General features: G+C 40.9%; 1 protein-coding gene across 1 annotated transcript in view; it reads right to left on the bottom strand.

Annotated features, from left to right (window-relative positions):
- Nucleotides 1–27,549, bottom strand: part of FYB2 (FYN binding protein 2) — an 84,855-nt gene that overhangs the window by 19,619 nt on the left and 37,687 nt on the right. Inside the window, 7 exon segments of the mRNA XM_060305037.1 lie at nucleotides 2,991–3,089; nucleotides 4,171–4,231; nucleotides 11,728–11,766; nucleotides 11,857–11,976; nucleotides 19,051–19,210; nucleotides 22,231–22,333; nucleotides 26,290–26,321. Of these exon segments, the coding sequence (XP_060161020.1) occupies nucleotides 2,991–3,089; nucleotides 4,171–4,231; nucleotides 11,728–11,766; nucleotides 11,857–11,976; nucleotides 19,051–19,210; nucleotides 22,231–22,333; nucleotides 26,290–26,321 (614 nt within the window).

The raw sequence follows: 27,549 nt of genomic DNA, 5'->3' as shown, positions 1-27,549 counted from the left end.
TCCCTGCCCTCATGGAGTCTAGTAGAGTGAGACAGACAGAAAACAAACAAGGAAATTTATGATCTGTCATGTACGGAAATTTATGGAGATAAGTGCAATTAAGAAAAATAGAGCAGGGTAAGGGGGGAGGGGGACTGGAGGTGAGAGCTGGTTTGCCATTTTTCAGAGGACGTTCAGGGAAGGCTTCACTGATAAGGTGACTTTGAAGCAGAGGCCTGAAGATAGTGAGAGAATAGGCCAGCTAGATATCTGGGGTAAGAGCATTCCTAGGGGAGGAAACAGCAAAGAGACCCTCAGGCTGAGGAGTGCTTGGCCTGTTGAAAGAAGAAGTCAGAACATTTGGAACAGAGGGAGTGAGAAGAGGCTTAACATTTAATTCCCATGTAAAACTCATAGCATAGCTAAGACCCGTGGCATTTAATTCTTGGTTTATTTATGCCTAAATCAAGCCATTTAATAATGACTATCCTAACAGGCAGTGTGTGCGTGTGTTTGTGAGTGTGTGTATGTGTGTGTGTGTGAGAGACAGAGAAGATTGAGAGCCCCAATTCTTTTTTTTTTTTTTTTTTTTTTTTGCGGTACGCGGGCCTCTCACTGTTGTGGCCTCTCCCATCGCGGAGAACAGGCTCCAGACGCGCAGGCTCAGCGGCCATGGCTCACGGGCCCAGCCGCTCCGCGGCATGTGGGATCTTCCCAGACCGGGGCACAAACCCGTGTCCCCTGCATCGGCAGGCGGACTCTCAACCACTGCGCCACCAGGGGAGCCCCCAACTCTTTTTAAAGGTCACATTTTCATGGTTGCAACCTCCTTCTGAAGAAAACGCAACAAACTAAGAGTTGATGTTCCAGAGAGGAGCCCTCAATCAAAAGGCTCAACAAAAGGTAAACAAAGAAACAAATAAATAAAGTTCTGTTGTTACCTTGGTATGTCTCCATGCTATTAATTGAAAAATTAAGGTAGAGAGGCAGATTTTGGCAAAATTTAAGGGGAAAAAAGGCTTTTTAGACCTTCCTACAAATGGCAGATTTCCCCCTGCACATAGTGAATTTCTCTTTATAGAGGTGTGCAGGCATAGAGATTTGGCTTCTTAGGAAATCTGCAGAGAAGCTTGTGTAGTGGGTTGGATTACGTATATGGATTTCTCTTCTTATCCTGATTCTCTGACTCTAAGAAAAAGGGTTTCTCAGTAGTATCAATAGATGTTACAAGATGTGCACGGGATGTTACAGAAACATAGAAGAGAAACCGGTAATACAGGTTTGGGTAGAAAGGTTCATGGAATGCGTCCCAGAAAGGATAATATTTGACCAAACTTTAAGGGAAGGCTAGAACTTTGATAATCAAAGGAAGTTGGAGAAGGGCAGGTACATTCCAGACCAACGGAATGTCGTGGTCAAAAGCAAGGAGGCATGAAACGCCAGGGCCCTCATATACAAAGAGGGAATGTGTTAATGGGCTGGTGATGAGAGCAAATCTGAGCGAGAGATGGAGCTGGACGAGTAGGAAGGGGCTGCCATAAAAGTACTGACTTGCAATGAAAAGGGATTGGATATTTGTTCTAAAAGTCATAAGCAGTCACTTACAGTTCTAAGAATAGCTCTAAGAAAAAGGAAATAACATTTGAATTTTAAAAACGTCAGCATTGGGACTTCCCTGGTGGTCCAGTGGGTAAGACTCCACGCTCCCAATGCAGTGGGCCCGGGTTCAATCCCTGGTCGGGGGAACTAGATCCCTCATGCCTACCACAACTAAGATCCTGCGTGCTGCAACTAAAACCCTGTGCAGCCAAAATAAATAAATAAATATTATTTAAAAAACAAAACAAAAAAACACGCATCAGCATTCTCACCTGGATCAAATTTTTAAGGGACTGCAGGTATCACACTAATAATTTTTGTCAGAAACATCTAACCTGCTAAGGTCGGGGTCTGCCTTTAGGTCTCGTTGGCCACTGGAGCTAGACTCCCTCTTCTTCCATGGTCAGGACTACAATTTGTAAACCCCATATTCTATATAAATCTCTTGGTAGATCTACATCCAACAGAAAATTAGACTTAAAGTCATGTTACTCTGAGGTTTTATAATTGAAAAGAACTTCAAGGTAGAATAACATAATTCCGTGTCAAGATATGTAATAACCTGGGTCAAATTATTTTACCATCCTCTGCCCTCGTAAAATACAGATCTATGTTTATGTTTTTTTGTGTGTGTGTGTCTCTCATACACACACACACACACACACACACACACACACACACACACATATATGAGAGAAGTACCTCCAGAGACCACACAGTCTCCCTCCTCCCTCCCATTATACGCAAGAAGAAACTTGATCCCTATGAATGCAAAATGGAAGTGATTTGCCCATGGTTGCACACTGAATAAACAGAGAAGCTGAAACTAGAATCCAGAACCTAGGCCTCTTGTTTCTTTCTCCTACTCATGAATTTCTAACCTTCCCAATTCCCACTGGTAATTAGCTAGGGTGATCTTGGAGGGTCCCTTCCAGGTCTAAGACTTTGAGAAATTCATCTTCCATTTCCACACACTGCCTCTCTCAAGAGAGGCAAATTAGAATTTGGAAGTGTAGACAAATAAAACCACTGGAACTTGTAGGGCTGAGACAGCATAATAGGATGTAATTAATAACATAATGCTCAGTAACAACAACAGGAATCTATGCCAAGGATGATGAGGAAAGTTTCTTTCCTGGACTTTGTTTGATTAAGACTTTCCCTCTACGCTTGTTCACAGCCTTTTCTCATCAATTTTTTCAAAAGGGACATTGTCACTTTCTCATTAGCATCTGTGGGTGCAGTTCACTCAGATATTGGCAAGGAGGTGGTAGGTGATAACCAGGGCCTTTGGTTTTAGTTTCTGGTACCGCTTCACTAGAAGAACAGGATAGAGACCATCAGCTGTGTAACTAACCAGGCCAGCACTGCTAATACTCTCTGGGAAAGAGAAATAAAAAGGGACCTTTTACCTTATATTTTCTTTCGACTTGCTTTTCTTCATTTTAAATCTATCCTTTTCTTTCTTGAAGAACCTCTGCAGTCTTTTAAGTGCTTCTTTTCCATCTAAACTAAGAGGAATCAGAGGATATAAATAACACGATGTTTGAGAGAGTACTGGGGATGGAAACCTGCTGTAGTAAAAAGGATCAGAGACTTCAGTCTCATTTCTTCAACACACCCCACTCAAGGAAGAGCAGGAAAATGCCTTGTCAGCTTCTATGCTCTTCTTCTTTCTTTAGATGCTGATAGGAAGTAGCACATATCAGCTATGGATGGAATTACTATATTTCAATACAAACTTTCATCTACTCCAAATGGTTTCTATTTTAAAGACTTTATGGAGCAAAGTCTTCCTTTTAGAGACGATGACTCAGGGACCCATAGTTTACAAACTATACTAGAAATACATTATAGAAATTCCTAGCTTCTGAAATTCACATCACTAATCTTTAATTTATGGAATGATAATATAACAATGATGGTACAATGACTGCCTGGTTGATGATTAAAATTTTTCCAAATATGCTCTTGATTGGGGGCCGGGGAGCGTAGGGAGAGGGAATGATACACTCACATCATCCCACCCAGCACGAATGCCCTCTTTTCCCTTCAACCCTCAAACTTCTTGCTTTTGACTACTGCTGTTTTCCTTCCCACAATGTGTGCCTAATAACTGAATTTGATTAATAATGCCCATTTGAACAAATACTGTCCTTGATAACACTGAATTATTAGATAATAAATTAAGCCCCAATCCCAGAGATAGCCTCATTAACTTTCAAAGATACAGGTAAATCATAACCATTGATTTCTTCCTGGAAAAGCAATTACAGAATTGAAGCATTTTATTGATATTTACTTCTCTTTTCTCACTTATTCCCTAACACAGTATCAAAGTCCTCTACTCTGGGAGATGGACATTTTCTCAAAAGAGAAAGCAATGTGATCAAAATGATTAGATATGATTGTACACAATTACAAGTACCCTATTGATCACAATGTTGTATTACAATAGCTTATCTCCATTCTCTATGCATATCTTCCCTAAAGATGGGGTGGGTAGGGATGGAGGTCATTTGTTAAACTTTGGTTTTCCTAGACTAACAGGAAATACCCTTAGCTATGAAGCCAAGAAAAAGAGAAACTCACTCTGTCTTTGGGTAGTTGCTCTTTGTTCCGTAGACCTCTTCATACATTTCTTCACTATTTTCTTTTGAAATTAAAAAAAAAGTATTCATTATAATGGCAATAATTCAGATTCATATTTGACACAAAATTATTGGATACCTACCAGGTGCTAGGTACTCTAATCTTTTGTTTGTGAAGTAGTTTTTATTGAAACATATGCACATGTTTTTACAAGCACGTGGTAAAAATAAGTAACCTCTATAAAAGTACGTACAAACAAAAATTAATTTTTGCTTCTACCCTGTTTTCAAGTCTGTCTGATTTAGTCAAAGAAAGTTAATTTATTAACAGATTCCCGCCTTCAACCCTCCCCCTTTGCGTATTTTACATATAACAATCAGTCTACTAAACAGCAGACATTGTGCTGAATGCTGGGGAAATAATGGAGACAACCAGACACATCTTGAAAAATCTTCCCCCATCATAGCATGGCTTTCACCTAGTCCAACACATAAGCTTAAAATACACAGTTATACTTTGAATCTACCCTGGCAATGGAGGATTTTCAAGTTCAGAACTTGATTCACAATGAGTTTAGGACAGTCACTTAACTTCTCTGTGCCTCAGTTTCCTTTTTTTAAAATGAGGGTACCATGTTTAATGATCTCTAAGATTGTTTCTCCATCTGAAATTCTAATATTCTAAGAAGGACAAAAACAACCAGAGTAGCATTTGATTATCCCTCCTCCATTAACTTTTCATTCATTCAACAAATATTTTTTGAATATGTAACATGTGCCTGGCATTATGACAGGGGCTAGGGAAAATGGTGAGCATAGAGAAGGAAATCATCTAGGAGGGAAAAGAATTATTAATCAAAGAACCACATAAATATAGAATTACAACTGTGGCAAGTGCTATGAAAAAGAGGGTCATGGTACTATAAGACTGTATACCTAAGAGAATATTCCCTGGGGAATAAGGATTGAGCTGAGATCAGAAGAAAGATTAAGAGTCACTTAGACAAAGGGGCACAGGGGAGGAAAGAACATGCCAGGAAGAGGGAGTAGAATATGCAAACACCCTGCAGTGGGAGCCTAGAAAGTCAGAGAAGCTAACAGGTCAGCATGACTGGATCTCAAAGATGAAGACTAAGTATGTATGAAAAGAGGATGGAGGGGTAGGTAGGGGCATTCAAGTCCTCTATACCATGTTAACGTCAATCTTAAAAGTATTGGGAATATACTACCAAGTTATAGTAGTCAAAACAGTATGGTACTGGCACAAAAACAGACATAAATCAATGGAACAGAAAAAAAGCCCAGAAACAAACACACACACTTATGGTTAATCTATGACAAAGGAGGCAAGAATATACATGGAGAAAAGACAGTCTCTTCTATAAGTGGTGCTGGGAAAACTCCTAGAAGAAAACACAGGCAGAACATGCTTTGACATAAGTTTTAGCAATATTTGTTTTTGGATCTGTCTCCTCAGGCAAGGAAACAAAAGCAAAAATAAACAAATGGGACCTAATCAAACTTAGAAGCTCTTGCACAGCAAAGGAAAAAATTAACAAAACAAAAAGACAACCTACTGAATGGGAGAAGATATTTGCAAATGATATGTCTGAAAAGGGGTTAATATCCAAAACATATAACAAGCTCATACAACTCAATATCAAAAAAACAAGCAACCTGATTTAAAAAATGGGCAAAGGCCTGAATAGACATCTTTTCAAAAAAGACCTGCAGATGGCAAACAGGCACAAGAAAAGATGTTCAGCAACACTAATCATCAGGGAAAGGCAAATCAAAAGCACAATGAGATATCACTTCACATCTGTCAGAATGGCTATCATCAAAAAGAGGACAAAAGGGGCACCTTCAAGTTGGTGGAGGAGTAAAACGTGTAGATCACGTTCCTCCCCACAAATACATCAAAACTACATCTACACGTGGAACAACTCCTACAGAACACCTACTGAATGTTGGCAGAAGACCTCAGACTTCCCAAAAGGCAAGAAACTTCCCACATACCGGGCCGTGTGGCTGACAGGGTCTTGGTGCTCTAGCTGGGTGTCAGGCCTGAGCCTCTGAGGTGGGAGAGCCAAGTTCAGGACATTGGTTCACCAGAGACTTCCCAGCCCCATGTAATATCAAATGGTGAAAGCTCTCCCAGAGATCTCCATCTCAATGCTAAGACCCAGCTCCACTCAACGACCAGCAATCTACAGTGCTGGACACCCTATGCCAAACAACAAGCAAGACAGGAATACAACTCGACCGATTAGCACAGAGTCTGCCTAAAATCAAAACAAATTCACAGACACCCCAAAACACACCACGGGACGTGGTCCTGCCCAACAGAAACACAAGATCCAGCCTCATCCAGCACAACACAGACACCATTCCCCTCCCCCAGGAAGCTTACACAACCCACTGAACCAACCTTACCCACTAGGAATAGACACCAAAAATGAACCTGCAGCCTGTGTAAAGGAGACACCAAACACAGTAAGTTAAGCAAAATGAGAAGACAGAGAAACACACAGCAGATGAAGGAGCAAGGTAAAAACCCACTTGGCCAAACAAATGAAGAGGAAATAGGCAGTCTACCAGAAAAAGAATTCAGAGTAATGATAGTAAAGATGATCCAAAATGTTGGAAATAGAATGGAGAAAATACAAGAAACGTTTAACAAGGACCTAGAGAACTAAAGAGCAAACAAACAATAATGAACAACACAATAAATGAAATAAAAAATTCTCTAGAAGGAATCAATAGCAGAATAACTGAGGCAGAAGAATGGATAAATGATGTGGAAGATAAAATAGTGGAAATAACTACCACAGAGCAGAATAAAGAAAAAAGAAAAGAATTGAGGACAATCTCAGAGACCTCTGGGACAACACTAAACACACCAACATTCAAATTATAGGGGTCCCAGAGGAAGAAGAGGCAAAAAAAAGGGGCTGAGAAAATATTTGAAGAGATTTTACTTGAAAATTTCCCTAACATGAGAATGGAAATAGTCAATCAAGCCCAGGAAGCATAGAGAGTTCTACACAGGATAAATCCAAGGAGAAACACGCCAAGACACATATTAATCAAACTATCAAAAATTAAATACAAAGAAAAAATATTAAAAGCAGCAAGGGAAGCAAGAATTAACAAACAAGGGAATTCCCATAAGGTTAACAACTGATCTTTCAGCAGAAACTCTGCAAGCCAAAGGGAGTGGCAGGACATATTTAAGGTGATGAAAGGGAAAAACCTACAACCAAGATTACTCTACCAAGCAAGGATCTCATTCAGATTCAGTGGAGAAATTAAAACCTTTACAGACAAGCAAAAGCTAAGAGAATTCAGCACCACCAAACAAGCTCTACAACAAATGCTACAGGAACTTCTCTAGGCAGGAAACACAAGAGAAGGAAAAGACTTACAATAACAAACTGAAAAAATTAAGAAAATGTTAATAGGAACATACATATCGATAATTACCTTAAATGTAAATGGATTAAATGCTCCAACCAAAAGACGTAGACTGGCTGAATGGATAAAAAACAAGACCCATATATATGCTGTCTACAAGAGACCCACTTCAGGCCTAGGGACACATACAGACTGAAAGTGAGGGGATGGAAAAAGATATTCCATGCAAACAGAAATCAAAAGAAAGCTGCAATAGCAATTCTCATATCAGACAAAATAGACTTTAAAATATAGACTACTACAAGAGACAAAAAAGGACACTACATAACAATCAAGGGATCAATCCAATAAGAGGATACAACAATTGTAAATATTTATGCACCCAACATAGGAGCACCTCAGTACATAAGGCAAATGCTAACAGCCATAAAAGGGGAAATCAACAGTAACACAATCATAGTACGGGATTTTAACACCCCACTTTCACCAATGGACAGATCATCCAAAATGAAAATAAATAAGGAAACACAAGCTTTAAATGATACACTGAACAAGACGAACTTAATTGATATTTATTGGACATTCCATCCAAAAACAGCAGATGACACTTTCTTCTCAAGTGCTCATGGAGCATTCTCCAGGATAGAACATATCGTGGGACACAAATCAAGCTTTGGTAAATTTAAGAAAATTGAAATTGTATCAAGTATCTTTTCCGACCACAATGCTATTAGACTAGATATCAATTACAGGAAAAAATCTGTAAAAAATACAAACACATGGAGGCTAAACAATATAGTACTAAACAACCAAGAGATCACTGAAGAAAACAAAGAGGAAATCAAAAAACACCTAGAGACAAATGACAATGAAAACACGATGACCCAAAACCTATGAGATGCAGCAAAAGCAGTTCTAAGAGGGAAGTTTATAGCAATAAAATCCTACCTCAAGAAACAAGAAACATCTCACATAAACAACCTAACTTTACACCCAAAGCAATTAGAGAAAGAAGAAAAAAAAAACCCAAGTTAGCAGAAGAAATCATAATGATCACATCAGAAATAAATGAAAAAGAAATGAAGGAAACGATAGTAAAGATCAATAAAACTAAAAGCTGGTTCTTTGAGAAGATAAACAAAATTGATAAGCCATTAGCCAGACTCATCAAGAAAAAAAGGGAGAAGACTCAAATCAATAGAATTAGAAATGAAAAAGGAGAAGTAACAACTGACACTGCAGAAATACAAAGGATCGTGAGAGATTACTACAGGAAACTATATGCCAATAAAATGGACAACCTGGAAGAAATGGACAAATTCTTAGAAAAGCACAACCCTCCGAGACTGAACCAGTAAGCAATAGAAAATACAAACAGACCAATCACAAGCACTGAAATTGAAACTGTGATTAAAAATCTTCCAACAAACAAAAGCCCAGGACCTGATGGCTTCACAGGCGAATTCTAACAAACACTGAGAGAAGAGCTAACATCTATCCTTCTCAAACTCTTCCAAAATATAGCAGAGGGAGGAACACTCCCAAACTCGTTCTACAAGGCCACCATCAGCCTAATACCAAAATCAGACAAAGATGCCACAAAAAAAGAAAACTACAGGCCAATATCACTGATGAATATAGATGCAAAAATCCTCAACAAAATACTAGCAAACAGAATCCAACAGCACATTAAAAGGATCATACACCATGATCAAGTGGGGTTTATTCCAGGAATGAAAGGATTTTTCAAATACGCAAATAAATGTGATAAACCATATTAACAAATTGAAGGAGAAAAACCATATGATCATCTCAATAGATGCAGAAAAAGCTTTTGACAAAATTCAACACCCATTTATGATAAAAACCCTCCAGAAAGTAGGCATAGAGGGAACTTACCTCAACATAATAAAGGCCATATATGACAAACCCACAGCAAACATCATTCTCAATGGTGAAAACCTGAAACCATTTCCTCTAAGATCAGGAACAAGACAAGGTTGCCCACTCTCAACACTATTATTCAACATAGTTTTGGAATTTTAGCCACAGCAATCAGAGACGAAAAAGAAATAAAATGAATCCAAATCGGAAAAGAAGTAAAACTGTCACTGTTTGCAGATGACATGATACTATACATAGAGAATTCTAAAGATGCTACCAGAAAACTACTAGAGCTAATCAATGAATCTGTTAAAGTAGCAGGATACAAAATTAATGCACAGAAATCTCTTGCATTCCTGCACACTAATGATGAAAAATCTGAAAGAGAATTTAAGGAAACACTACCATTAACCATTGCAACAAAAAGAATAAAATACCTAGGAATAAACCTACCTGAAGAGATAAAAGCCCTGTATGCAGAAAACTATAAGACACTGATGAAAGAAATTATAGATGATACAAACAGATGGAGAGATATACCATGTCCTTGGACTGGAAGAATCAACATTGTGAATATGACTATACTACCCAAAGCAAACTACAGATTCAATGCAATCCCTATCAAACTACCACTGGCATTTTCCACAGAACTAGAACAAAATATTTCACAATTTGTATGGAAACACAAAAGACCCCAAGTAGCCAAAGCAATCTTGAGAAAGAAAAATGGAGCTGGAGGAATCAGGCTCCCTGACTTCAGACTAAACTACAAAGCTATGGTAATCAAGACAGTATGGTACTGGCACAAAAAACAGAAATATAGATCAATGGAACAGGATAGAAACACATAGAGAATGGACTTGAGGACACAGGGAGTGGGAAGGGTAAGCTGGGATGAAGTGAGATAGTGGCATAGACTTATATAGACTACCAAATGTAAAACAGACAGCTAGTGGGAAGCAGCTGCATGGCACAGGGAGATCAGCTCAGTGTTTTGTGTCCACCTAGAGGGGTGGGATAGGGAGGGTGGGAGGGAGATGCAAGAGGGAGGAGATATGGGGATATATGTATATATATAGCTGATTCACTTTGTTATAAAGCACAAACTAACACACCATTGTAAAGCAATTATACTCCAATAAACATGGTAAAAAAAAAAAAAGATGACAAAAGATGTTTGTGAGGATTTGGAGGAAAGGGAACCCTCCTACACTGTTGGTGGGAATGTAAATTGGTGCAACCACTATGGGAAACAGTATGGAGTTCCTCAAATAATTAAAAATAGAACTGCCATATGATCCAGCAATTCCACTCCTGTGTCTATCTGAAGAAAATGCAAACACTAATTCAAAAAAGATGCACCCTAATGTTCATATTAGCATTATTTACAATGGCCAAGATACGGTAGCAACCTCAGTATCCATTAACAGATGAGTGGATAAAGAAGATGTAGTGTATACACACACACACACACACACACACACACACACAGGAATACTACTCAGCCATAAAAAGAATGAAAATTTGCCATTTGCAACAACATGGATGAACTTGGAGAGTGTTATGCTTAGTAAATAAGCCAGACATAGAAAGACAAAAACTGTATGTTTTCACTTACAAGTGGAATCTAAAAAAGAAAAAGAAATATAAATGAATATAACAAAACAGACTCACAGATATAGAGAACCAATTGTTACCAGTGGGAAGAAGGGTGGAGGAAGGGGCAAGGTAGGGTATGGGCAAGATGTGGAAGGGGATTAAGAGATACAGACTACTAGCTATAAAATAAATAAGATACAAAGATATGCTGTACAGCACAGGGACTATGACCAATATGTTATAATAACTTTAAGTGGACTATAATCTATAAAAATATAAAATCATTATGTTGTACATCTGAAACTAATGTGTAAGTAAACTATACTTCAATATTTTTTAAAAGTATTGAGAATCCATACAAGTGTTTTAAGTAAAACACATTCCTATCTTCAGACTTGGATTGTGAAGAGATCAGGAAGAAAGCAAGTTCACATCAAAGTTGCTTTCTTGCCACAAAAGACCCATTACCAGCATCTTCACCTTCATGATTCTAAATGCATTTATTCACACATACCTTGAACCACTTCTATTAGCTTATCATCACCCCACCCAAATGGCATTAATAAAAATATGTAAATAAAAGATACCTTACTACTAATCTGCCACAGAAACTCTTAGCAATTCCTATTGACAGTTTCAAATGTTTTCTTAAACTTACCATTATCTGAGACAAATGAGTTAGAGAAATCTGACTTTGCTCTGTGGGGAGAAAAGATACAAAGACCATTGACCTGTTGTATTGTACTTTTAAAGTCTCATCACATTCATCTCACTGAAGGGCTGGCACGTATTTACCCCTCTCTCCCAGGGTACTCAACATCATCATACGTCTCGGAGATGGAATTTGGCTTAAAGGCTCCTTGGCCTGGGGTCTCTTTAGTCATCTCCAAGGCCTTCACATACCCCCCTGTAAGGAAAACAGAGAACACCCTGAGAACATCTCATCAACTGCTCTCATAAATGCATTCACACAGGTCACTGGCAATGGAGACAAAAATAGGAAAAGGCAGATTAAATATGGTAACACTGGATTATAACCTTGACATGCAGGATCCTTTGGCAAACCACTTCACCTTGCTAAGCCTCAGTTATGATTCTCTCAAGTTGGGATAATGACAGTAACCCCTCTTGGATGATTGTGGCAAGGATTAATACATATTTATGAAGGGGGCTAATTACCCAGTAAACCAGTGAGTCCTCCCTCTTCTTGGGTGTTTCTTCCTCTAATCCCTGACCTCAAATGTTGAAGTCTACCAAGGTGCAGCCCTGGGGCTTCAATCCCTACATTTAGATGACTTATCCACTTTGTGGCTTTTTTTCTTGATGAGTCTGGCTAATGGTTTATCAATTTTGTTTATCTGCTCAAAGAACCAGCTTTTAGTTTTATTGATCTTTACTATCGTTTCCTTCATTTCTTTTTCATTTATTTCTGATCTGATCTTTATGCTTTCTTTCCTTCTACTAATTTTGGGGGTTTTTTGTTCTTCTTTCTCTAATTGCTTTAGGTGTAAGGTTAGGTTTTTTATTTGAGATGTTTCTTGTTTCTTGAGGTAGGATTGTATTGCTATAAACTTTCCTCTTAAACTGCTTTTGCTGCATCCCATAGGTTTTGGGTTGTCGTGTTTTCATTGTCATTTGTCTCTAGGTATTTTTTGATTTCCTCTTTGATTTCTTCAGTGATCTCTTGGTTATTTAGTAGTCTATTGTTCAGCCTCCACGTGTTTGTATTTTTTACAGATTTTTCCCTGTAATTGATTTCTAGTCTCATAGTGTTGTGGTCGGAAAAGATATTTGATATGATTTCAATTTTCTTAAATTTACCAAGGCTTGATTTGTGACCCAAGATATGATCTATCCTGGAGGATGTTCCAAGAGCACTTGAGAAGAAATTGTAATCTGCTGTTTTTGGATGGAATGTCCAATAAATATCAATTAAGTCCATGTTGTTTAATGTATCATTTGAAGCTTGTATTTCCTTATTTGTTTTCACTTTGGATGATCTGTCCATTGGTGAAAGTGGGATGTTCAAGTCCCCTACTATAACTGTGTTTCTGTCGATTTCTCCTTTTATGGCTGTTAGCATTTGCCTTATGTATTGAGGTGCTCCTATGTTGGCTGCATAAGTATTTATAATTGTTATATCTTCTTCTTGGATTGATCCCTTCATAATTGATCATTATGTAGTGTCCTTCTTTGTCTCTTGTAATTGTCTTTATTTTAAAGTCTATTTTGTCTGTTATGAAAATTGCTACTCCAGCTTTCTTTTGATTTCCATTTGCATGGAATATCTTTTTCCATCCCCTCACTTTCAGTCTGTATGTGTCCCTAGGCCTGAAATGCGTCTCTTGTAGACAGCATATATACGGGTCTTGTTTTTGTATCCATTCAGCCAGTCTATGTCTTTTGGTTGGAGCATTTAATCCATTTACATTTAAGGTAATTATCAACATGTATGTTCCTATTACCATTTTCTTAATTGTTTTCGGTTTGTTATTATTAAGTCTTTTCCTTTTCTTGTGTTTCCTGCCTAGAGAAGTTCCTTTAACATTTGTTGTAAAGCTGGTTTGGTAGTGCTGAATTCTCTTAGCTTTCGCCTGTCTGTAAAGATTTTAATTTCTCCGTTGAATCTGAATGAGATCCTTGCTGGGTAGAGTAATCTTGGTTGTAGGTTTTTCCCTTTCATCACCTTAAATATGTCCTGTCACTCCCTTCTGGCTTTCAGAGTTTCTGCTGAAAGATCAGCTGTTAACCTTATGTTATGTTAACATAAGGTTATGTTATTTGTTGTTTTTCCCTCGCTGCTTTTAATATTTTTTCTTTGTATTTAATTTTTGATAGTTTGATTAATATGTGTCTTGGCGTGTTTCTCCTTGGATTTATCCTATATGGGACTCTCTGACTTTTGTCTATTTTGTTTGTTTGTTTTTTGCAGTATGCGGGCCTCTCACTGTTGTGGCCTTTCCCGTTGCGGAGCACAGGCTCTGGACGCGCAGGCTCAGCGGCCATGGCTCACGGGCCTAGCCACTCCGTGGCATGTGGGATCCTCCCGGACTGGGGCACGAACCCGTGTCCCCTACATCGGCAGGTGGACTCTCAACCACCACGCCACCAGGGAAGCCCTGACTTTTGTCTATTAATTAAAGGCACCAAGCAACAAGATTTTATCCTCTGACAAGAAGTCAGTTTGCATATAGGCCCCAAACTGTCTCAATGAATGTCAGCTCCCAGAGGCATAAAGGCCCTACTTTTTCTTACAGAGTTATCGGTATGTTTCTCCAGCACAAAGCAAAGATGCTGAACACACAGTTGCTTAATTCTTACTTCAGGACAATTTTTTTCTTTCTTACTCCTTCCTTTTTGAGGCAGATGTATTGAAAAATGTTTATGGCTTCATTTTAAAAACACAGACAACTCCCAAGTTACATCCCTAACTTAGACATCTCTCGTGAGTTCAACCTTCACACCATTTCCATTTGGTCGTCTCAACACATTACATTCCAAACCAAACTCTTGCTTTCTCTCTGTGAATGTGCTCTTCCTGAAGTCTGCCCCATATCAACAAAGAGTAGCAACCCCAACCTTTCAGTTGCTCAGGTCCAAACCTTGAAGACATCCTTGACTCCTTTCTCTCTCACGTCCCACCTCCAATACACAGCCATCTGTCAGCTTGACTTTCGATCTAAATCCTGAATCCAAGCATATCTCAACAACTCAACTGCAGTACCCTCCTCCAAGCTACCATCGTCTCTCAGTTAAATTCTTGCAACAAACTCCTAACAGGTCCCAGATTCTTCTACATTCTTCTTTCAAGACAGCAGCCGAGATATGATTCTTTAAAATACAAGTCAGATCATTCTATTCTTGTGCTCAAAACCTTTCAATGTTATTAAAAAATATATATATCTCATAATAAATGCCAAAGTTCTTGCAATGGTCTACAGAAGCCCCTATATTATCTGGCCCCTTGTTATCTCTCTGACCTCATCTCCTCCTACAGTCTCCTTCAGTCACTGCTCCAGCTACACTGGCCTCCTTGCTATTCTACCAACACATCTAGTAGACTCCTGCCCTGGGATATTTGCACTCCTTTTCCTCTCTCCCTAGAACATTCTGGATAGCCATGGCTCTATTCCTCACCTACTTTACATCTTTGAGGTCATCTATGCGCACTTTAAAATTGCAACTTCCACTTCCTCCACCTGCCTCCCTAATTCTCTTTATTTTCCTTTTTAAAAAAAAATGTATTTATTTTGTTTTTGGCTGCATTGGGTCTTCGTTGCTGCGTGCACGCTTTCTCTAGTTGTGGCGAGCAGGGGCTACTCTTCGCTGCGGTGTGTGGGCTTCTCACTGTGGTGGTTTCTCTTGTTGCAGAGCACGGGCTCTAGGCTTCAGTAGTTGCGGCACTCAGGCTCAGTAGTTGTGGCTCGCAGGTTCTAGAGCGCAGGCTCAGTAGTTGTGGCGCATGGGCTTGGTTTCTCTGCAGCATGTGGGATATTCCAGGACCAGGGCTTGAACCTGTGTCCCCTGCATTGGCAGGTGGATTCTTAACCACTGCACCACCAGGGAAGACCCCTAATTCTCTTTCTTTGCTTTATTATTTTTTTCTATAGTATTTACTACCACTCCACATAGTGAATATTTTATTGTGTATATATTTATCATCCATCTCCTCAGATCAGAATGTAATCTCCATGAGGACAGGAATTTTTGTCTGGCTTATTGACTGCTAGATCCCCAGCACCTAGAACAATGCTGGGGACATAAAAGCTACTCAAATATTTTTTAATATTGAATGATTTGAATGCATATGTCCTCTAATTAGAGAGTTTCATGTTTATAGGGTTTACTGATATTTTGAAATTTATATCTAGTATTTTATTACATATTTTTTATTTGTTCTATTTTTCCCTCATTTTCCTTGTGCTTGATTGACTGAGGTTTCTTCTCTTTTCTTCATTCTGTTTTTCTTTTTTATTTATTTGGAAAGTTTACATGCTGTGTCTATCTTTTGACAGTTACCTTAGTAAAGTTAAAATTATAATTACAGTATAACATACAGGAAAGGGCACAAATCATAAGAGTATAGATCAGTGAATTTTCCCAATGTGTGCATGAGGATCAGCTATGGTAACAGATTTTTTTCCCTTTACCCAGCACCAGGGGCAAAATGGGCAAATTTCCTTCTGCTCCCTGGGGTTTGTCTTATTAATTCTTCTTTTCTTTCAATGGAAGGAAGTAATTCTTATTTTTTTCAAAAGAGGCCCATTTGTATAGAGGGAGTATAGAAAGACACTCAATTGTATTTTTTTTCCTCAAAACTTTCCTCTCTGTTTTCACGCCCACTTTCCTTGACTAAACATTTTGTGCTTCTCATCACAAGAGAGTAGGGAACTATTGCAGAGAACTATTAAATGGGTTTAGCACAAACTCCCTTTGTACTTTAGCAGTATGTATAGATTACTTAGAAGAATCTTCTTCAGACTGTTTTCAACATAGTGTAATTCCCAAATCTATAGTGACTCTTCATGGACAGTACTTAATTGCTTGAAAATGGTTTTCAGACCCATATTTAGGCCTCTCCTTTAACTCTTTTATTCACTTCAGCTTGTTTTCCCCCCTTCCACTTTTTTCTACACTCCAAATTAGTCTATCCACTTCTAATCTTAAGGTGTGGTTTTAGATTCAACACTACCTCTGTGCTTTTCATGTGTCATTTATCTCATTAGAAATGTCTTTTTTTATTTGTCCCATTTCTTTATTTTTTCTAAATTTTATTGTGTTAATAACACTTGAGGTCTACTTTTATAATAAATTTATAAGTACACTATATAGTACTGTTAAGAATAGGCACATTCCTATTCATTCTGTGTGGACATAATTCTTTGAGGTATCTGTTATAAACTCACTTTGGGCAAGCCCTGGGTTATAGCTCCTGTCCTCTGTACACCATGCAGTCAAAACCAGAGCTCAAGGGATTCAGAGCTCAGTGAAAACCCTCAGGGCCAGTGTAGCTTTGGCACTCATTCATTGCCCAGGGTTCCTGGTTACTGCAGGTATGTGGATGCTTCCTTTTAAATCAGTTCTGTTATACTTTTATGAATTTTCCAAAAAAAAAATTATTCTTTGCTTGTTTTAGTCAGGAGAATCATTCAGATGATCAAATCTACCATTCTCTCTCACTGAAGTTTGATTTATTCTTTCATTCCTCCCTTTAACAAAGTTCTGTTGGGTATATCCACTGTGCCAGGTTGCAGAGATACAGAGAAAAATATCAAATGGTCTCTGATCCCATGGTGCTCACTGTGTACCGTGGGAAACAAACATGTACACCATGAATTATAATGTAAGGCATACTGTAATTTTTTTTAAAAAAAAAGGAAATAAAGAGAACTGACAGTTATGTAGCAATGAACCACGTACTTTATATGCATTGACAAAGAGCCCTGGGAAATAAATAGTACTACCCCCATGTGTACATAAAAGTAAGTAAATTTCCCAAGGATGTAGGATTAATGCATAGTAATTCTGGGTCTCGGAAATGCTTGACTCTAAAACTTAATATGGAAAAGTGGTCATTTGGTTGCTGTTAAGAGTGAGCGATTATGGTCTTTGGAGAGTGGGAAAGAGGAGGATGGAGGTAAGGAAGGCCTCAGAAGAAGTGGCTTCCGAGATAGATCTTGAAAGATGACTAGGACATCAGCAGGTAAAGAATTGGCATAAAACCATCTCAGACAGAGGAAAGAGGTCAAGCGAAGTTATAGGGGCACTAAAGCACATGACATAGTCAGTTAACTTAGAATAAAGAGTATATTGGGAAGGAGGTGGGTGGCAGGGATGCGGCCATCTAGCCTGGAGGCAGACTTTATAGGGCCTGAGTCCATCTTATGATTGCAATGTATTCTCATCACTCTGATTATAGCACATTATGAAATGTTTGCCATGGCTTATTGGGCTGGAGTAGACATCTGTTTTGCCTACCCAGTGTCTACTGTTTTTTCATGATAACAGCTTTCTAATTTTCCTTGGGAAATCCTTCAATCTAAAATGATACCGTTTGGGTAGAACTAATTCTACCTTCAGCTCCAGATGTGAATTTATGACACTGGCTGGGTCAGTCAGACCATCCTATCCCACATTCATGATAACTGGATAGGGGTTGGCATGTGACACAATCAAGCCAACAAGACTCAAATCTGGGCCTTTTCTTGAATCTGTTGAGAGGATAACCACTTCTAGTTTTCTTCTGGGGCTCCTAAGAGGACAGATAGTACATAAGCCTGTCACTGCTAGATGCCATCTTGCCTCCACAAGGGTACAGTCTGCTTGAAAATGGAGACAAGAGGGAGGAGAGCAAAGCCAGGAGTAGAAAAAGTAATACTGAGTCCTTGTGATACTGTTTGTGTCCCTGGGTCCAGCCATGCCCAAACCTTCTGCTAGGTGAGCCTCCTTTTCCTCTTTTGCTTAACACACTATGATTTGATTACTTGCCATCAGAGTCTGGACTCACATGAAAGTAAAATGCGACTTGAATAAAGTCAAAGAATAATGTCATACTATGTCATCAGTGTCTACAAAGAACAATAGGAGCCGGTACATATAAGAAGAAATCAGCAACATTTGCTGAGTACCTATTGTGTAACATATGTCAGATTTGGTCCTCACCAAACCCCAGTCTGATCTATATTATGATCCCCCTTTTTTTATGATCCCTTTTTATAAATGAGGAAACTGAGGAATATGAAGGAATATAGAGTTACTATGTAACGTAGCTAATAAGTATGAGAGCCTAGGTTTGAACGCAGGCCTTCTACTTCTAAATCCAGTGATTGTTCACTCTTGCACAGCTGCCTCACTCAGGCAAGTGACTTTGTATATAATAGATGCTCAGTACATATTTATAAAAGAAATTAAAATTTTGGTCACACACAGCTTTAAAATAATTCGATAATGGTGAAGAGAACCAGGAAGAAACACAACTCACAGTGGCCATCGGAGTGTCTGGCCAGCTTGGGGTCCATGGGGCAGTCCTCTGTCTGGATGACGTCAATCTCAGCGTCCTGCTTCCCGGCCGGTGTGCTCCTCCTACCCCTGTGGACTTTCACCATCTGTGTTTTTCCAGGTGTGTCTTCATAGGCACCCACCTAAACACATGCAACAGGGACAGTCTGGCAGGGCTTTGGTTTATCTGTTGGTTTTTTGCTTACTCATGCTGTTCTGTATTCATTCATTCCTCCCAGGTAGCTGCTGTTTATTCCTTTATTTAACAGAGTCTTATCTCTCTAAGTTTCACAGGAGCACATATAATGTCTTTTGTTGCCCTCTGAACCGCCAGTGAATGCCTGGCACAGAGGCAGGCCCATAGGACACAGTCAGGATATAATGGAGCTCTGACCGCAGCATAGGCTCTTGATATATTTTATCTCACTTACTCTGCATGACACCCCATTCAAAAACTATCATGATTCCTCTTGATAAAGAATTTAGAAAGGTTAAATAACTGACTTCTGGTCTCATAGCTAGTCATCTGCCCAGGCAGGACTGGACCCCAGAGCCCTGTGCTCTTGCCTACCAAAGGATGCTGTGTTCCTTTTGCCTGACATTTCATCTTCCCACCCTCCATTCTTCTGTTTCCCCCCGCTTCTTTCCACACTTCCTCCCTCCAGCATCTGTCACGCACTTACTGAAGGAAATAACATGCTAAGCCCTGGAGAAAGAGAGAGATGCGATGGGCATAGTGGCTTCCACGCTGGTCATGGAGCAATACATGCAAACAATTAAGGTATATTGCGGTGAATATCATTTACAGCAGGATTGCTCACTGAGGTGGAAATAGGAGGGGCAGGTCAGTTCTTGTGGCTAGGAGACAGGGTGGGGAAGACTTCAGAAGCAGGTTTTATGAAACTATTTTAAAATTTAAGTAAGAGACTGGTTGAAGGGATAAGGAATACCTGGTAGATAAATCAACACAGGCAAAGGGACAGAAGTGTTAGTGTCCTCATAAGGGTGGGACAGAGGCTATTGATGAAGGAACAGTGAAGGGGACAGAGGAGGAAAGACTGGAGGCGAGGCTGAAAATGTCAGCTAGAATGGAGCTGAGTTATGAAGGGTCTTGCACACGAGGCAAAAAGTGTGGGCTTTATCTCCTAGTCTTAGGGAGCTAGGCAGGGGAGAAACCTGACCAGATTTGCATTTCAGAAAGATCTGGATAGATTGGCAGGAAGAGACGCTGGAGGCAGAGGCGAATTGGGGCACTTCTGGCCATCCAAGTATTTCATAATTACGAGATGACGATGGGAGAGGAGATTACTGTCCTTTCGACTACAAGTGGACACAGGGTTCACTGTGACAATCATCTGAAAGTATTTGCAAAAAGGTAAAATAATGAATAGATACAAGGCATGGAATTTCCTGAGTTCTTGGCGGGATCTGGGCAAATGAAGAGGAAAAGAAGAGGAGGGGCATTCTTTTAAGTCACACAGCCAAGAATGAAATTTTTAAATGGGGAAAAATGACAGCAAAGTAATGATATCCTTCCACAAATGACACAAATATGGTGTTTCACGCAAATATAGTGACCACCGACCTTCAGCAGAGCCCCTACTGCAGCAGTGCATGGATTCTCTGAGGGCTGTCCTGGGGAATGGTTCCTACAGAGTCAGTTTGAATCACAATGGATCGTATTCCTTCTGATGTACCATCTACATTTGACCCCAAAGAGCACTGCCTAGCTAGACTACCCCCCACATTTACCTAACACATTCCAAATAACTTAACAATTTCCCAAACTCAAATCCACTCCATGAAAGTAGGACTGTGTCCCTTTGGTAACCTGACCCCACCTCTGGCTCTTGGTCAGCACTGAAAAAGGGCACATCCCTGCTTTTGCCCTTTCATGGTCAGTATCCCTTTTTCTTTCTTTTTATTTTTTTGGATGTGGACCATTTTTAAAGTCTTTATTGAATGTGTTACAATATTGCTTCTGTTATGTTTTATGTTTTGGTTTTATGGCTGCGAGGCATGTGGAATCTTAGCTCCCCAACCAGGGATCGAACCCGCACCCCCTGCATTGGAAGGTGAAGTCTTAACCACTGGACCGCCAGGGAAGTCCCTCATGGCCAGTGTCTTTAATCATGTTCCTCTGCTGCCTTTCTCATACGGTCCTGATGACCCCCTTCCTGATCTCTGGCCTCATTACCCATTATGGCCTTGCTCCTGCCCTCTGTCCTTGACACACCATGCTGCCGCACTGGCTCTGGTCCCTGTCTTTTGTTATTAATGACTTACTTCTTTGAATTATGCCATTTTGTGACCCTCTGTAAACACCCAACCTGGTCCAGCCCAGCCTCTGGGCCTACACCCCAGTTCAGGCCCACACCACCACCAAGGCGCTTGATCGACCCAAGCCCTGGGTGGAACTGGAACAATTTGGTAGGTTGAGCTAGGCACATCTCAAACAGGCATCTCGAATGTTTTGAGCCCTGGTAGTAGCCCCAGTAGTATCTATTGTTTAAGCCTCTGGTTTTGAAGGGGATAGTGTCCATTGGATATGGATACACACATATACAGTGTTTACTATTAACAAACAATGTTAATTAATCCATTAATTTATTAACAATATATTTCATTTTAATGGTAGCTTGTGGCTTACAGCACACCTTCATCTACATTATTTCATTTCATTTCATTTTCCCATCACAAATGAGGTAGAATCAGGATGGGAGCGGGGATGGTAGAATCAGGTGTGGATTATTTATTCTCACTTTACACATGAGACGCCTGAGCTCAGAAACTAACTCCCTGTTCTCAGCAGGGCCTCAGAGCACAGAACTTAAGGAGCCCTCCCTCCAGGTTCTGCAAGAGCAGGGTGGGCACCTGAGTGACTGTCTCTTTGTAGTTTGCCCTCTGGGTACCTTGCTGAACTCATACCCATCTCAGCCCTGCTTATGAGGCCTGCTTCCTGGCTAATAAGTCCAAGGCTAGTTCAGTGTTAGTGTCCTGTCGATTTCTTTGATAAAACACCCAACACCCACTGCATCTTCGGACTGTCTCTCTGTCTCTCTGGAGAGTTACATGGCTCAGCCTCTAAAAAGTCACCCCATGAACTGATCCTATTACATGGCTGACGTGGACTGTTTGGTCTGGAACCCTAGAAAACAGATACCTTGGAAACATAGTCTGAACATAGATCCTTTTCTGTTTTCCGTGGTTCCAATTTGCACGGCTCTTTTTCCTTCATTTTTTTATCTTCGTCTTCATGCTTCAGGCTGAAATGTGAAGAGATACCAGGGAAAAAGTGAAGGCGAGAGTATTTTGATGATAGCGTGCCCCTAACCCTTTTTTTTTTAAAGATGAGGGGACCAGAATCAAGTCAAACATAGAACATTTCCCTGAGTTTCTGCCTGCACCAATCAATGCCAGAGTGAATTCCTGCTTAAAATCTCTTAATAACTTCCATTGCCTGATGGATAAGATATCAGCCCCCACCTTTCTTTCCAACCCCGTCTCCGTCTGCACCTTCTATCCACGTTTATTCTAGTCTACACTCTCCTAATTCCCCAATCTTTCCATCCCATCTTGAGCAACTCTCCCTTCGTATTTGCTATTTCCCTTGTCAGTCATGCCTTCCACACCTTACACTGCTGAGAAACACAGTACCCTTTCCAATCTGTCTAAATCAGCTTACCTCTGAGAAGCTTTGCTTGATCCTCCCAAGCAGCCTTTAATCTGTTCCCCTAACACGCTGTCCCTCTATCTTGTATTAAACTGTAGTGTCTATGGATCTGTTTCCAGTTCCTCCACTTTCCCTTGTCAACTAAGTAAAAATCAGAGCTCTGTTATTTATCTGTATCCCCAGCATTAATGCTGTGTAACCTGTGGTAGCAAAGTGATCCCCAGCCAGTATTCCTTCATAAGAGGCATGACTGCCATGCACCAGTAATATGGACACCAGCCACAGTGGAAGAGCAGAGGAGGGAGTCGAGGTGGAGAGTTTAGTGAAAAAGCTGGAAGCCGGGACAGAACACTGAGGAGCATCAGCCTCCACGCGAGAACTTCTGTTTCTGGCATCAGAGTGAAGTAGACAGTCCTACAACCACATTCACATGGAAAGCAGAGACAGAAGAGCCCTCAAAGAAAACCAGAGGGCTTCCCTGGTGGTGCAGGGGTTGAGAGTCCGCCTGCCGATGCAGGGGACACGGGTTCGTGTCCCGGGCCGGGAAGATCCCACATGCCGCAGAGCGGCTGGGCCCATGAGCCATGGCTGCTGAGCCTACGCGTCCGGAGCCTGTGCTCCGCAACGGGAGAGGCCACAACAGTGAGAGGCCCGCGTACCGCAAAAAAAAAAAGAAAACCAGAAGAGGTGGTCGTGAAGGAAGGAGAAACACCAGGAGAGAGTGCTGTTCCCAAAGACAACGGGAAGAATTTTAAAGAGTTTCACTCATCCATTCATCCAATGACTGATGACTCTTATCCACCATTAAGGCCACTAGTTCTAGAACATATATTAGAACAGGGGCTTTGTAGGCAGGGCTGGGTTCCAGCCCCCACTCTGTCTCTTTCCAAAAGCCTAAGATGAACTTTTCTAAAAATCAAATTTTTCCAGAATGGAGATTATATATATATATATATATATATATATATATATAAAACTGTCAAATTACATTTAATATTGTGACTCGTAGGAATGCTAGGGGAGAGGAGTACATTACTTCTGCTTTAAAACTTTTCCGTGGTTTCCACCGACCTATAGGATAAGGTCTAAATCCGTGCCATCAAGACAGTGGCCACTGTCCACGTGTGGCTATTGAACACTTGAAATGTGTCTGGTCCAAACTGAGTTGTGAGCGGGGCTTCCCTGGTGGCGCAGTGGTTAAGAATCTGCCTGCCAATGCAGGGGACACGGGTTTGAACCCTGCTCTGGGAAGATCCCACATGCTGCGGAGCAACTCAGCCTGTGGGCCACAACTACTGAGCCTGAGCTCTAGAGCCCACGAGCCACAACTACCGAAGCATGCGCGCCTAGATCCCGCGCTCCGCAACAAGAGAAGCCACCGCAACGAGAAGCTCACGCACTGCAACAAAGAGTAGCCTCCGATCAACGGAACTAGAGAAAGCCCGTGCGCAGCAACGAAGATCCAAAGCAGCCAAAAATAAATTTATTTAAAAAAAAAAATTGAGCTGTAAGTATAAAACATATCTGGATCCTGAAGACTTGGTATGAAAAAAAGGATCTAAAATATTTCATTAGTAACTTTTGTGTTGATTACATGTTGAAATGATAAGGTTTGGGATCTATCAGGATAAATAAAATACATTATTAAAATTCATTTCACTTTTTTTTTGCTTTTTAAAGATGGCTACTAGAAAAAAATTAAGTGACATATGTGGTTTGCATTACATTTCTATTGGACAGGGTTGCTCTGAATTTAATTAGGGAGCCCAGGCCCTCCTGGATCCAGCTCTGCATATGACCCCGGCCTCATTCCTGCTGTTCCCACACCGCACTTTGTGCTCAAGCATCACCCAGCTCTTTGTGGATCCCTGTACTGGCCTCACGGTTCAACACTATGTCTTTGTTCCCACTTGTCCTTTGCCTGGGGCATGCCTTCTGCCATTTTCACCTGGCCAGTTCCTACATGTTTTCATGATTCAGCTCAGTTGTCACTCTTGAAGGAAGCATGCCTGGTGCCTCACCTCTGTGTTTTCACAACTGCCTTAGCAGTGATTATATGATATTATAATTTCCTACTTACGTGGCCATCTTCCCTCCAAGGGACCCCCTCATCCCAACCACTCTGGTCTCCACTCTCATCTTGCACTAAGCATTAGAGATATATTCTATTCATTTTTGAACCTCAGAGTCTAGCAGTGTCTGAACAGAGAAAAAGCTCAATAAATATTGAACTAAATAGGTAATCATCTGACACGTGCCTCCTATGAGCCCAGCACCATGCCAGGTGCTACAAGGTAATTGCAGGGGTCATGAATTTAGGGTCAGGCAAGAACCCAAGGAGAGAGATGAAGCAGGGCTTTCCCCCATGATTCAGCTCGTGTGTTTTTAGCCTCAGCCAGGAAATGTTGATACTTGCTCCTCCAGAGCTCATGGACCATGTTTATTTTAATGCATTAAAAAGATGCAGACATAGAGAATGGACTTGAGGTCACAGGGAGGGGGAAGGGGAGGCTGGGACGAAGTGAGAGAGTAGCATGGACATATATACACTACCAAATGTAAATCAGATAGCTAGTGGGAAGCAGCTGCATCACACAGGGAGATCAGCTCGGTGCTTTGTGACCACCTAGAGGGGTGGGATAGGGAGGGTGGGAGGGAGACGCAAGAGGGAGGGGATATGGAAACATATGTATATGTATAACTTATTCACTTTGTTATACAGCAGAAACTAACACAACATTGTAAAGTAATTATACTCCAATAAAGATGCTAAAACAAAATTAAAAAAAAAAAAACCTCCAGGGAGACAGAGAGAGAGAGCGAGCGCCGGACTCTGAAGAGTCAGGTGAAAGCACTGTTATGTGCCAAGGCCCTGATCTGGACCAAGAATGAGAAAAATGGGACCTGCCCACAAGGAGCACACAGACAAGAAGGGGAGGGGAGAGTGAGGATGAACTGGAATCTTAGCAAACAAATGATATACGTGACATTAGTGCAAACGTGTGTGTGCCTTACAGCAGTACTGCAGGGAAGGGACTGATTACTTCTGAGGAGGGGAATTAGGAAGGCTTCTTACAGGCGGGGACATTTGATGGTTAGCAGAAGTCTGCCAGATCATTAAGTTGGGGTGAATGAATTAAATGAGCAAAGGCAAAGAGGCCTGAAACAGCATGGTGCATTTTGGAAACTGTAAATTCTTTGGAATTCATGGGATTGTTACATGCCTGTTTGACTGTGTCTCTCCTGCTGGGGAACCCCTGAGGGTAGTGGCTACGTCTCTGTCTCTGTTCCAGCCCTAGTGGTTAGCAGATGGCCAGCATGCTGGGGACTCAGCAAGCCTCTGCTGAGTGAGTGCAGTGTGCTGGAACGAGATGAACCCGAAAGGCCAGGCAGGACCTCTGAGCACCGTTTCTGCACCAGGCACCTTGAAAGGTGCTAGGGGTGTTGAACGAGGTCAGGCACTGGAAACAGCTGGCCCATTAAGGAAAACCGTGCAGTGCAGAGTGTCAGCAGCTGATTCATGCTTTTCCTTTGGACGATAAAACTCACCTGAGTCCTTGATGGAGAAAACTCTTCCAAGGCTGAAAGTAAAGAGGAAAACGGTCATTTTCAGAAACCTACCCAAGTCAAACCCCAACCAGGCCTCTGTTGTTTGGTTACAGATCATTAGAGACCTGACCGGCCAGTGAGGTCTCAGTACAGAGCAAAGGTAGACACTGACAACAGAACATTCCATGAACTGCTGCCAGTGTAACTGAAGATCAATCGAAAAGAAAACAGGCGTTTCTGAAGTTACGGCGCGTGCCAGCGGGAACGTGTAATTTGACTTAGAAAAATAAACTGTTCTCTGCACACCTTTCCAGGAATGCATCTGTAGAATAAAGAACTTTTAAATCTTATGAGCAAACAGGAATGTGCGATATTTGAGCAATGTTCCAGTGGGCAAAATTGGTACAGGCAAGTGTGCAAGCCATGCTGGGAATTCCCCGTTCCTGATCACGTACCACCTGATCAAAATTCAGCTCTCACGTAATCTAGACTTGGTGCCATTAAAACTATGTCCCAATGACCATAACATAGCTCCTCATTTAGTCAGTTGTCACATATCTGATGCCATTCCCTATCTGGATTCTAGCCAAGAACCTGAAGAGAACAGAAAATATCTAAGCATCTAAAATGCTGCCACAAAGTCCAGACCCAAGAGCTCATATACCTTCCTTTGAGGACAGCCTCACAGCTTTCATTCAGGGATGACTGGCTCTCATTTTCCATATAATCCTAGCAGATTGGATGACAGCACTGGTAGAAAGACAAGTCAGACAGACCTTGCTTTGTATCTTTGCTATATTATTTATAGGTTATTTAACCTCTCTGAGCCTTGAGTTCTCGTCTGTAAAATGCAAGCAGGGATACCAGCTCACAGGGTGACTGGGACACACACACACACAGGCACAAGTGCCTGTCCCCAAACAGGGACTTGGTGTGTGCTCGACCACATGAAAGACACTCACTGCTGGACACAAGAGGCTGACAGGAGAAGGAAATAATAATTGATAGAGATAAGAAAACAACTACAGCAAACAGACCGTGGTGGTTTGGTGTGAGGGCAACTGGCTCTGAACACCTATGAGGGCCCAAGAGCATCTCAAAAGAAAAGCATGAACAGTGCCCATTCAGCCCCTTATGTTCCAGGGGACTCCAAGTCATAAAGAAAGGGTGAAATCAGATTCCAGCCACCAAGCTCAAAAACACTGAGATGAACATAATGCATATCTGAAGGCTGAAAGATTAAAAAAAAAATACTTTCAT

The sequence above is a fragment of the Globicephala melas genome, chromosome 1 (assembly GCF_963455315.2).
Source record: "Globicephala melas chromosome 1, mGloMel1.2, whole genome shotgun sequence".
Lineage (NCBI taxonomy): Eukaryota > Metazoa > Chordata > Mammalia > Artiodactyla > Delphinidae > Globicephala > Globicephala melas.
Note: the sequence above shows the minus strand (reverse complement) of the source record. Positions and strands in the feature narration are given on the sequence as shown.